This window comes from Centroberyx affinis, unplaced genomic scaffold (genome assembly GCF_046629955.1).
Source record: "Centroberyx affinis isolate AG114_WGS23_722 - 3 ecotype Tasmania unplaced genomic scaffold, CSIRO-AGI_Caff_v1 ptg003902l_1, whole genome shotgun sequence".
NCBI classification, from domain to species: Eukaryota; Metazoa; Chordata; class Actinopteri; order Beryciformes; family Berycidae; genus Centroberyx; species Centroberyx affinis.
In genome coordinates, this window is record NW_027281738.1 from 78,363 (window position 1) to 91,959 (window position 13,597).

At 42.3% G+C, this 13,597-nt stretch overlaps 1 protein-coding gene across 1 annotated transcript in view; it reads right to left on the reverse strand.

Annotated features, from left to right (window-relative positions):
- Positions 1–682: 682 nt before the first annotated feature.
- The window catches only part of LOC139663056 (uncharacterized), a 29,281-nt gene continuing 16,366 nt past the window's right edge, over positions 683–13,597 (reverse strand). Inside the window, exons 4-16 of the mRNA XM_071541585.1 lie at positions 12,669–12,728; positions 11,906–12,082; positions 11,018–11,146; positions 9,976–10,021; positions 8,214–8,304; positions 7,643–7,784; positions 6,935–7,039; positions 6,125–6,215; positions 5,575–5,609; positions 4,976–5,052; positions 4,672–4,774; positions 4,097–4,230; positions 683–1,756 (exon numbers count right to left, since the gene is read on the reverse strand). Of these exons, the coding sequence (XP_071397686.1) occupies positions 1,621–1,756; positions 4,097–4,230; positions 4,672–4,774; positions 4,976–5,052; positions 5,575–5,609; positions 6,125–6,215; positions 6,935–7,039; positions 7,643–7,784; positions 8,214–8,304; positions 9,976–10,021; positions 11,018–11,146; positions 11,906–12,082; positions 12,669–12,728 (1,326 nt within the window). The 3' untranslated portion in view covers positions 683–1,620. The remainder of the gene's footprint in view (positions 1,757–4,096; positions 4,231–4,671; positions 4,775–4,975; positions 5,053–5,574; positions 5,610–6,124; positions 6,216–6,934; positions 7,040–7,642; positions 7,785–8,213; positions 8,305–9,975; positions 10,022–11,017; positions 11,147–11,905; positions 12,083–12,668; positions 12,729–13,597) is intronic.

Consider the following 13,597-nt stretch of genomic DNA (forward strand, 5'->3'; position numbering starts at 1 on the left):
ACAAAATCTCATCAAATGGGGGTCCATGGCTTTAATGTGGACTAAATTAGGGGTCCTTGATATGAAAAAGGTTGAGAATCACTGATCTAGAGTTATAGCCCATTTACTCTGCCTGTGTCTACATACCAAATCATTTTGCAATGCATGCCGTATGTAATCAGATCTTTTAACATTTACTCATTTCTTGACGTTTTTTAAATATAAAGTAGCTGCTGTTTATTGTTAAACCGGTGTATATTATGACATTAAAAAATAGCTAACAAGGTGAAAAAGTAAGTCTTTCGTTGTGACTTTAATGTACCATGCTGTTCATGCCTATCGTTGAGCTGAGGACCTCCACTGTGGCTGCCAGAGCTCTCTATCTGAGCCTCAGTGTGTACAAACAGGATGGTGGTCAGTGTTGAGAACAAATGTACAGCCACAACTTCCTGTTTAGCCTTCTGGACGTGTTGTCGGCCTAATTCAGCGGAACATAGTGTGTGATAGGAAGTGCTCACTTGATAATGCCAATGATGAACCCACTCTCATTAATATTGGTGATACTCTATTTGTGAATATAAAATTTTTCTTTCCATTTTCCCTAAAATCTCAACTCTTATCTTTGTCAAAAGAAGAATGCAAATCTATACTGCAAAAAAAAACAGCCATACAATAAGACCAACTACTGAACCATCATTCCCTTTGGTAAAACTGGACTTTATTGTCAACTGAGAATAAACCCAATCCAAATATTAAAAATATTGTTTGGTGTAAACAACTGATAATGAAGGGTTACAGATAGTGGTTTGATCCTATGCTATAAGGCAGCCATTTCTCATCATGTTGTCATATTATTCTCTGATTGGTTGAACAGTGGGCCTCGGTCCGTATGACATCATCATGCCAACCCTGTTATCATTCAGTATATCTAAAATATATAGGATTCAGTGGGTAGTGCCATCATTTTCTCAATGAAGAACTTTTTTTTTGTAAGAACAAGTGTCACATTTTTCAAATGGTTTATATCTCATTTTGGAGATATGAAAACAACTCTTCATCTTGAAGTATTTCAACAGCAGGGTAGTGATGAGCTCCTTTAGTGTTTCCAGTATGGTTCAAACAAACATACTGTACATGGTTGTAATAAAAGATGACATCTTCCCACAGGGCAGGAACCACATTGCAAAAACTCAGAGGTTCACCTTTGGGTTCCTCCTAACCCTATCACAAGGGTTCATGAATCCTTTATGAAGAGATTCTTCAAGGAACCTTCTGAGGATGGACCCCTAAAGGTTCCTCAACGTATCAGAGGCCAACACACATACACAGGCAGACCCACACACACACATACATACACACACACACACACACACACACACACACACACACACATACACATATACACACACTCAAATTCAAGTGTCAGTGTTCTCAAGTCCACCTCTTCTTCTTTCTGCCTTTGAGGATGCAGATCTTTGTCTCCCAAATGATCCACTTTCCTCCTCTGTCTTCCACTCTGCTCATTGTCCTTCCTCTTCTCCATTTCCCCTGTCATGCCTCCTTTAATGTGCCTTGCTGTGGGTGGAGGTTGGGGGGTTGGGGGTCAGGGGTGTGGGGGGTGGGGGGTGTGGGGGGGCATAATTAGGGCTGCCACGGTTTCTTGTCTCTGCCTCGCTGGTCTGGGATGTGTTTGAAGCGGCACTTGTCGCCGTAGAAACAGCCGGTGGTCCGCCAGTAGAAACACTCGTCTCCGTTTATAGGCACCCTCCGTCTGGACCTGGATGGAGGGAGCCACAGGAGAGGACACACACTTTAACACATGCATATACAACATATCGAGGGCTTGGAGCCAAAGGGGCGTAAGTGCGTTATAGTAGATTTTACAGGAGAGCCAAAACAAATTTTGATCAGACTTGGATCAGCTGCCGTTACCACATACTAAGCACAATATTTTAACTTTTTGTGTTATCAGATTGAGCATTACTATAAAAACAAATTGGAAAACACATTAATTTTAATACAAATCTAGCAATTACACTTCAATCAACACTGAAATATAAAACAAGATCAGAATGAATATCTTTATCTTGAAGTAAGGCTCAGCAACTTTCACCAAGGCCTTTAAATTTGTAGCTACATGGAACATATCAAATTGACTGATACATTTTTTCTGTTAAAAACTTTTAATAAACCTTTTTAATAAACCTCTATAAACATAAGAAACTACTTTTGATTCTAAACTACTACTTTTTTTTTCTTTTGCCAGTATACAGTATAATACATTTATGTATGTGCCCCAGGACACATCACTTATTGATGTGTCCTGGGACACATTCACAGACCTGTAAAACTCCTCATAACACTGAGGGAGAACTTCAGCTACCAGCAGTCTGACTATCAGAGCTCATCTTGACCAGTTCACACTCCTAACATTATAAAATAACATTTTGAATCTATAGGCCTAAGTATTTCATGGGAATATTAACATATTTACATTCATCTAATATTGACCTAGAATATTAATTAGGATATGAATAGGATACTAAAAATGATGTGATCATGCTGCCATGCTAGTATTACTTATGTCAGCATGCATTTTGAGTTGACCTAAGCGCTGATAGAGTCCTCTACCCACAATGCTTGTTCAGTGTCAAAAGTGGTTTTGCTAGGTGTCAAAAGGGCATACATGCAGTTACGCCCTTTTGGCAGCAGACAAAACCCTACTTTGAATGTTACGGCTTTCTGTTTATGTTTAATTAAAACTTATGGGTCATGATTTCAGTTGTGTCCTTTTGGCACTGAAAAGATCTCACTGAGACCTTTCAGTTGATATATAATACTCATATTCGCCCAAAATTGCACTTACTTTGGCTCCAAGCCCTCGATATACAACATATACAACATATATATACACAACATACACGGTTTCCTTTTTTGGATTACAAGAGGAAGTATCTAACATTACTAACATGGCTTAGATTGCATGGCCATTTCTATATCAAATGGATTATACTGTGATTACATGTTATCAAATCTCAAATCAAGTCTTTCAGATTTTAGCACTGCATTAGTGTAGCCTGATAGCAACTCTTCTTGTGATTAATTATTAAAACGTCTTCATTCACTGGCTCAACCATTTTGGGACAGTTACAAAGCCGACATGTTTCAGCTGACACAGCTTGGCTAACACAACTAACACAACTATCAACATCCAGTGTGCCGTACATTCGACACCAGCCTCGCTGTTTTGCACAAAACGGGACCACAAGTTGACCTGAGCAACAAAGCAGGAGCCTGTATTGTACACACAGCCACACACACACACACAGGAAGAGAGAGACACACACAGTCTCACCCACACACAGTCCACAAAGACAAGCCCCGCCTCTCACCTCTTCCTCAGCCTTTCCTCTCACATTCTCTGTTCCGTCTCTAGTGTCAGGCTGAATTATTTTGTCAACTTTATCGTTACAATAAAGTTGTTCTATATACTACAAGTGTTGCTGGAGTTTTGACCTTTTTAGACCTTTTTCCCTTCTCCATGCACCTTGGAAGTAGGTGAAGTTGTGCCAGAAAGTCCTACTCTGAATTATTTTGTCAGCCATGACGGCAGACCAGCAGGCGCTGAAGGCTGGCAGAGCCACACTGACACACAGTGATTTTAAAGAGTTGATAGGACTGGTTACTTGTAACTTGTCGGCTTCAGCCTTTAATTTATGTTCTGTATTGTTCTTTTTCACTGCCTCAAATTACCTTTCAGTTATTGTCAAGGGTGAAGGATTAATTATTTTGTCATCATAAAGAATAGCAACAGTTACAGTTCATTAAAGAAAACTGATATCCTTTTTTGCATGCCTAAGGTGTGTCTGTTTTTTTGTTGTTTGTTTTTATCATGGCATCAAAAATGGTTTTGAATATGGATTATATATTATATTATATTTTTACTGCCATTGCATCAAATTTCAAAATTTTGGTATCGTAACAACCCTAACACACACACACACACACACACACACACACACACACACACACACACACACACACACACACACACACAACACACACACACACACACACACACACACACACACACACAGATACGTGGTTTCCCCTGTACCCTGTGGCAGCTGAGCTGTGCAGCGTCCCTGAGGGTTTGGGGCTGAGGTTGGTCCTCTGTGTGGAGGGCGGAGTCCTGTGGATCCACCGGTCTGGGTACCTCATCACCAGCTTGCTGCTCCCCAGCTCCACCCCCTGGACAGGAGGACACATGACACCACAGTTACTAATGGCAACATTCACATCATTCACATCATCGTATCTTGCTGCTACAACTTGAAAGCGTTCATGTCTTTAACCGGTTGGAACGCCCACACCCAAGATGCTGATAGAATAGTTATTAATAGTGGGATAGATAATACTTATATTATAGAATAGAATAGAACTTTATTGTCCACCGCAGGTTGGTTAAAATGTGACACTACAATAAATAAAATACAACACACAAAAACAATAGACATAGACAAAACAATATCAAAACATAAGAGCAATGCATCATATGGTCAATTGTTTTGGCGCCCCTATATCACCACAAAGTACCTCAAAGTACCTCAAAGTACTACAAATTGTACCACAAAGTACACCTTGCACTCTACCCTCCCTATGGACTGACACCTGAGCCTGCCGGTCACTCACCTGCAGCCTCTCCAGGGCTTTGGCAGCCATGTTGGCATCTTTGAAGTTGACGAAGGCACAGAAGCGCTCATGAAGAACTCTGATGCTCTCTATCTCCCCATACCTGTAACCATGGAAACACAGAGCTTAACTCAAAGCAATGATGATGAAATGTACCTTAACTAGTTAAATAATGTTATTATTTATTAAATGTTAATATATTTATCATTGCATAATTATTTTCATACCCCAAGTATACCTCACTCTTTCTCTCTCTCTCTCTCTCACTCACACACACACACACACACACACACACAGTTTTTACGTTTTGAAGAGGTCCCAGATGTGTTTCTCTGTGATCTCCAATGTAACATTCCCCACCCACAGAGAGGGACAGGGACTCTGGAGGAGAGTAATGGGGAGGAAGGGAGGAGGGAGGAAGAGGAGAAAAAGAGGGAAAGAGAAGGCAAGAAAAGAGGGAGAAGAGGAGGAGTGGAGGAGAGGAGAGGAGGGAGGAGGAAGGGAGTGGCAGAGAAAAGAGGAAGAGATGATCAAGAGAGGAAGAAAAGTAGAGCAGAGGAAGGGGAAGAGAGAAGGAAGAGGAAGGAAGGTGTGTAGGAGATCAGAAGCAGGGGAGGAGTGGAGGAGAAAAGAGGAGAAGAGAAATAAATGATCAGAAAAGCCTTTCGTACAGTGCTACTGCTGCAGCTAGCAGTATTTATGGTTATAGATAATAGATGTGTATATTTTATAGTGACAGACAGCAGATGTTGTAAATATTCATATTCAAAGACAGTGGAGGTTTTGTTCATTCCTTGTTCCTTGTACTTTTGAGCGACTAGGACATTCACAACACAACCATATTCTTTAAATGTAAATACTGATGAATATGGTTATTTGTGTTGCTTATATCCACACAACCTACCCAGTCTGGTCCTGTTGAGATGTGTGGCTCAGTGCTGGAAACAAGAGGAGTCAGGAATTAGGCGCCATGTTGCCAACACTGAAACAACCTATCAATCAATAATAGAATTTATGACTATAGTTTACTATTTTTAAATCATGTCCAAAAACAAATCTGTATCATTTATCTTATGCTCTGCAAAGCGCTTTGTACACCCTGATTTTGAAAAAGTGCTACAAATATAGTAGAATAAAATAAAAAACAAATACTGTCCACAGCATCAGAATAGTCAACGCCTCAACAGAACAGATGGTTAATTTCTGTGCTGTTTCTGAGCTGATCACTGATCCATCTGATTGATTTTGTGTTTAGATAACATCAGCTTGTTAGGTCCTGTTGTCCCTGTGCTGTGAAATTCTGTAAGTATCAATAGGTCTCTGCCACTTTGTCACCAAGTCAAATTCCTGGACATTTATTGGTCCTGGCACTTAGAGAGAATCTGAGTTTGACTGTAGTGAAAGGTAGTGCTGCCCCCATGGGGTGAGAAGCTGTACTGCAGCTGGCTGTTACCTCTGGCTGCCTCAGCAGAGGCGAGGACAGCCTGGACCGTGATGAACTTCTCCAGCAGCAGAATGCTCTGTACCTCCTCAAAACCCAACTCCTGCAAAAAAAAAAACATAATAAGCATGAAGACAAAAATGGTCTTTCAAACTATAATACACAGTTAGCTCTTATGTAAATGTGTGTGTCTCAGAAGGACATGAAAATAAACTAACTCCCCTCCTTTACTCCCTGCGCTGGCTGTCTGTGGCTGCTCATACTGAATTCAAAATCCTGGTACTGGTGAACAAAGCTGCAAAATGATCTGCACCCCCATACCTCCAAGCCACAGTTCAGTCCTACCTAGCTAGCCAACAGCAAGCAGCTAATTACATGTTCACATGTTTCCACTGAATTTCGACTCGATTTATCAAGTTGATAAGTTGATGTTCCCAACACAATTCATTCACTAAGATAAAACAAATGAGAACTAGAAGGGCACTCAGAGAGCGCAGACCTCCTGCCAAGGTTCGTGCTATTATTGCTTGTTCTTGAGTCGGATCCGGATCCGCTCCAAAATTTAATGGGTTCTTCCTTGGCCCATGCTACACCCTTCCACGAAGTTTCATTCCGTAATCCTGCTAACAGACAAACAAACAGCACGGAAAACATAACCTCCTTGGCGGAGGAAATAAGGCCTGATCATTGACTGAGGAAATGAGCAAGGCACAGTGCCACATGGCTGTGGTTGGCTAAGTGAAGGGGAGGGCGGGGCCTTGGAGGAGGAGGGGCCTTGGAGGAGGCGGGGCCTTCCAGTCAGTCCCTTGTGCGGCTCCTCACCATGAGTTGCAGCACCCGGCAGTTGAAGAGCTCACTGGACGCCTCCTCACAGTCCAGATCCAGCTTCAGCACCTGCTCCATGGCCTTCTCTGCCTCGCCGTACCGCTGGTGCAGACACACACACACACACACACACACACACACACACACACACACACACACAAACACACACAAACACCAACTCAAAATGTTAGAGAGCACAAAATTAAAACACATAATAGTACACCACTTTATCAAAGATTGGGGGTAATTGCTTGGCAAAATAATAACACTTTCACACACTGGATCTTTTACATTTTAGAGATAGTGAATGATGACTTTCAACTAAGTATTGACTCTTGGGCACATAGGGCCCGTGACCAGGGGAACCAGACCATCAAAGCCCCCAAAAACTGCTGATTCATGTGTAGATAATTGTAAATTTGCACGCTCATATAAATTTGCAGATTATCTCCGATATCTTTAATAGTTGTACAATGAGAAATTTATGGCATGGTTTGGTTTGGTGAGGTAGATACTTGACTGTACTTGACTGAACGCTTCAAATCAACAGCACAGGTTCCTGGGGAAAATTATAATATTCAAGCAGGCAGCGCACACTTAAGATCCAAATACTACATTGGAGAATAGAAATAATTTTCTTCTGTGGGGGTGTTTTTTTGTGGGGGTTCTTTTGTCAAAATGTATCAGTCTACAGTAGGTGCTGACCTTTAACCCCATCAGCGCGCACCCCTTGCGGAAGTAACCCTTCGGCCAATCAGGAGCCAGCTGGATGGACCTCTGGGCGTCTGATAGGGCGGAGGAGTAGCGCTCCAGACACCAGTAGCAGTAAGACCGATTCCCGAAGAACCTGAGAGACAGAGGGAGAGACATAGAAACAGACAGGCAGAGAGAGAGAGAGAGAGAGAGAGAGAGAGAGACAGCAAGAGAGAAACAAAATACTGTTGTTTTAAATCACTAATTACTATTATTATTTTTATTACGGTAATCAGGCATTATTTGTTGTATCCTCATAATTTCTCTGTTTTCTCTGTTTTTGATATGATCATTATGTAATGTAATGGGCTGTGAAAATAGTGAGTGTTTTTTACAGTAATGCCATTACAGCCTTTTGAACTGAGTTTATTCAAAGTGAATTTAAATGAGACAAAGAGAGAGAGACAGAGAGAGCAAAAGGGAAGGAGACGGTGTGATCAGGAGGAGGAGGAGGAGGAGGAGGAGGAGGAGAGGACAGGGGCGGTGTGGTTCAGCTGGCCTCAGAGTTCAAAGGTCAGTTCACCTGTGGTCCTTGGGGTCACAGTAGATGGCATCTGTAAACATGGACACCGCCTGGCTGTACTGGCCTTGCTTGAACATCCGGATACCCTGCTCTGGAGCATACACACACACACACACACACACACACACACACACACACACACAGAGAGACAGAGAGAGAGAGAGAGAGAGAGAGAGAGAGCCATTCAACATCCAACATTCTTCTGTATGGAGTTTGGGAGGTGCCTTACAGAAAAACCACATGATTTTCACATGTGGAAAAATCCCATGTGAAACTCATAACATCACATGGGCAATAAGTGGAACATAAGTAATAATAAGTGGAACACATGTGCTTTGCACATGGGAATGTGTGGTTTTGGAACATTTTCAGGTGCTCCACATGTGATAACCTGATTACATGTGAGAACATGTTTTTTCACATGTGTACACATATGGAAAAACATGTTATCACATGGGAAATTCATGTTTTTTCTGTATGTACTGAATGATAAAGAAGTATTAACTTCTCTCCACTCAACTGTATTTTGACAATGGTGTCGTCCCTTAGCTTTGCCAATAGTTTCTCACTAACAATAGTAACACCTTGCATTAGAAGTGCTGTCAGTAGGAAATGTCTTCACAGCATATTATATCACTATCCCTTGTGCCATAATACGAGGTGAGCACTCATAGAGAGGCCCAATTTCAGAGTTTAACAGAATGATATACTACTATTCAAATGATTACCATAGAAAACAGCAGGCTACACTGTCATAAATCTACAGAATCATAAAAAACAGGCAGCAACATTCACCAGCTACCTACTCTAGCTTCAGGGTGAGTGAGTGTAGGCAAATAATTGGGGTTATCAGGTGGGCACCCTCCTTCACCCATGTTTCGCTGAATTAGGCCCATGACACCTCAGGAAGGCTCAACAGTGTATTCCAGCGTCCCAGAAACAGAAACACCCCCCTGTTTGCCCAGACTCAGCAGACCCAAGTCCACTACACTGCTGTCACCTGCACCTTGGTTACCAACAACACTGCTTTACAGTACACACACCATCAATATTCCTTTCTATTCAGAACATTAAGTTACACACTACACTGCACCCTACAAAGTCACACACAATAAAAAGTTACACCCTACCCGGCCAACTCCTCAGTCCACAGATCCACATTGTATCTGCAGAGGCTAAGCTAGGTCTGACTGGCCCTGCTGGCTTGACTGGCAGCTTCATGTGTTTTTCTTACTAAGTCCTGATTACACAGAAGCCCCATTTGCTTTTCAATATGAGTTGGGTTTTTTTACCTTTCACGAATCTCTATCCATTATACCTTATCAAAAGCCTGATTAAACTAAACACGGCTCTATTCGACATACTAGCTGGCTAATTAAACTAAATAAATCACTGCAGTCACGTAAATATAATTATTTATGCCAACGTATGCAGGTTTTATTAAATTGTGGGCACATGTTAATAAGTTTGGCACAAGCTTTGAATAATGTACACACAAATTATGAAAATGTGAGCACAAAATAGTGCAAGTGAGGGCATGAATTAACCAAAACGAGGGAACGATATGCATCTTGTGCACTCAACTTAATCAACACAAGAGCTGGAGGTCTATCTCATGGTCACGTAATGCCATCTTGTGCCCTCGACTTGTTAAATATGTTTTTCTCCTGCAGCCACTCCATGGCTCCATGCTACTGTATTCCATTCTTCGCTGCTTTCCTAAACACTTGCTCCCTCCTCTCCTCTCAGTCAGCAGACTCACCTGTCAGAGACGCTCCCCTCCTCTTCATCGGATCTGTGCTCTCCACCTGCAACCACAGGACACGGCATCATCAGTAGGGCTGCAACTAACGATTTTCATTATCGTTCATTTTTTTTTTTTTAGTTTAAAGGTATAATATGTAACATTTCCGCATCAAAATATCTAAAAACGACTAGACCTATGTTATATATTTTTTTGAGTTGTGTACTTACATTATCCCAAATGTTTCCAACAATGTTCAAACCCAGAGAAATCCGTAATTTTATTCAAGGTAACGGTGCGTTTCATTTGGTCGCCTGTCATGGCGTCATATCCCCTTTACCCCCTAACTTCCTGTCATGGCGTCATATCCCCTTTACCCCCTAACTTCCTGTCATGGCGTCATATCCCCTTTACCCCCTAACTTCCGGGGAAACACGGGAAACACCAGATGATCTGTCAGAGAGTGAGGAAGGAAGTCGGCCAACTAGCTAGCTAGCCGCTCTGTTGTTTTTTTCATTCTATTGTTTTTATCGCTCACTCATGACGGACTGCGATTATTCATTCCCGTTTGCTGCACGTTCTTTCGCAGAAGCTGTCCCTGTAAAAAAAAAACTCCCATGATCCCACGCTACTTCACAACATCATCAAACTACGTCTTTTGTTACTGTTTTGATTGAGAGACCCCTAGCGGCAGAAATTACATACTGTGCATTTAATCACTTAATCATTTAGTCTATAAAATGTAAAAAATACTGACAAATTCCCATCACAAGTTACCAAAAGTTACCCAAAGTGATGTCTTAAAATGGCCAACAGCCAAAAAAAAAACAAGGTATTAATCTTATAATGATATGAAATGGAGAAAAGCAAGCAAATCTTTTGTGAAGCTGTAATATTATTCTGTGTTCTGTCCCCTAACAGCCGGACCAAAGTTCAGAGGTGGAAGTAAAGTTCAGAGCCATTTACATGTTAGTCTTGGTGAACAATGTGTTGCGCCACAGTGTGTGTGTGTGTGTGTGTGTGTGTGTGTGTGTGTGTGTGTGTGTGTGTGTGTGTGTACCTGGCTGCTCCTGGCCTCGTTCTCCTTGTTCTCTCTGGAGCTTGGTCCCACTCTGGTCTTCAGGCCTTTTGGTCGGATGTGGCTGGCAGCGTTGGCCACAAACGCACTGCTCACATCCCACTCCGGCTCCTAAACCAGGAAGTAACACAAAACACTTTAAATTTTGCCTGATATCAGACAGAATTAACTCGTTACACTCCATTTCCATCTTCAGTCTGACATTGCCTCCACTCTAACCGATTTCCGTGGGGGAGGAGGATTCGATTTTCCCTAACCAATCACTAGAGACCGACGTATCCGCCTGAATCTAACGTCATTGTAAGTCGACACTGATGCGAAAAAAACATCTCCCCTTTGAATAAATGCCTTCAGAGCAGAGTGCTGTTCGGATTTCAAAGTAATTGGTACTTTTAATCGATTCAGAACAGCCTGGATAGCAGCTCCTCCTTGGTTCCGGCACACAGCTTGACAACAGCGTTAGTCCCGCCCATTGCGCTGATTGGATAATCGTTAGTCTCCCCTGGCGCTCATTGGAGCGATCATTTTTCAACCGAGAGAAACTGCTGTTTCATGTCACGATGCCAGACCAGAATCAGTCAATTCGGTGGAGTGGGCGGATTCAAAGGTCTGGACCCAGGCAACTTTAAAATGAAAAAATCACCACCTACTCCTGGTAAGGACATCATGGGTTACTTTTACTGTTGAGTCATCTTAAAGCCTTAGTTATGTTTTGGAGGACAGAATCATCTTTGTCTTTGACTTCAATCACCATATTCCTGGTGGGTCACTTTTATCCAGAGTGACTTGCAGTGAGTGAGCAGTGTCTTTTCACGCACACTTCAACAGGACACATGGCTGCACCCGTACACCAGCCTCGCCTCCACCTACCTCCTCCGAGGTCCTGTGGGGCGGCGGGCGGTTGCTCTTGTTCCCTGTGGTCACCAGAGCCGGGGCCGAGTCGGGGGTCTGTTTGTTTCTGGGACGAACCGCTGTCCTCGCCGCCTCCTCTTTACCTTCCTCCTCACTGTCGCTGTCCGACACTGCTCCACCCTCCTCCTCCTCCCCCTGTCGAAGGTCAAAAGCACAGTTTGTTCACATATTCTAGCTAGCGTTCAGGAAGTCCTAATCTAACACAAGAGCGAAAAAGAAATGTGAAGAATATTGTTCCAGAATGGGATGTTCAGCATTGCATGAAAAACATCACAACCAATCACTGCCAGGATATTTTATTTCATGTGTAGCCCACTAGAACCCACTTCTTTTCTATTTTCTTATTATATGCGCTATTATAGCCATAATAATCAGGAGTGTATTACTGGGATTATTAGTTTAATGGTGATATAACATGTACAAGACTTTTATAAAGCGATTACCAACATGTGTACTGTCTGAAAAGTACATATATGTTGCATTTAGCAAGGGTTAGGTTAATTTCATCATCTATTAGCATTTAGCTGACCCTCTTTCAGCGACTTACAGTGCATGCAACAGACTAAGCTTTCCTCTTCCTGATCACCAGCATTACAAGCAATCAATAGAAAGAAATGCAAAGGTCAGAGATGTAGAGAGATGTAGTCAAAATTTCCGGCCATGAATAAAGAAATGAGAGCCAAGGAGAAAAGGTAGATGTTTTTTTAAAACCTCATCTCACCTGCTCCGGAGAATCCTCCATCCTCTCCTCTCTCTCCAGTTTCTTTCGTTCTTTCTGTCTCTGAAAGGAAAGCATGGAGATGGTAGCTGTGGGATGGTGTGGAGAGGAATGGACAGGTGTGGAGACAGGTGTGGAAACAGGTGTGGAGACAGGTGTGGAAACAGATGTGGAAACAGGTGTGGAGACAGGTTGCGAAAACAGGTGTGGTGGCATTTGGGTTAACAGGTGTGGTACAGGTGTGGTAACAGGTGTGGAGAGGTGTGGAATGTAGCAGATATATTTATGTTAGTCAACAGAATGCACAATGACCCATGGAAAATGTGAGTTGCAACATGGGGAACATATTTGTTTGCATCCATATCAAGTTACATTTACATTTTGAGCATTGAGCTGACGTTTTTTTCCAGAGCAGAAGCAAAGCGGCTTAAAGGATAAGGCTGGTGTTTCTTAATGCATTTCTTACCGTCAACAAATCCTATGAAAATAACAAAATCAACAATGCGTTTGCTCTACTCCCGTTACTTTCCGACTTCCCACGTACCGTTTTTAGCCGTCAACCCGGAAGTCATTGGCTCCAACTGTAAGCTAAAAACCTTGAAATACAGCTCACAAAGACATAGTTTACATTTTAAAAATCGCTAACTGTTACCACGAAAAGTCAGGCTGTTGTAGTTATTACCAAATCAAATTCAAATGGGAACAAATTCTTCATTACGCCGGGGACTATTTTCGGTGCTACAGAACTACTTTCCTGAGATCGCAAAGTGTTTCCAGCCGGCTTATTAAGTTGTTTGAGGAAAAAGTCGGCTGGCCCGGTGCATCGTGATGATGAAATATGCTGCCCAGAGCAACGGCATGGCTCTGTGACGTGTTTTTAATAGTTTTTTTAATACAATGGAGTTCTATGGCTGCTGGGACATGGCTGCATT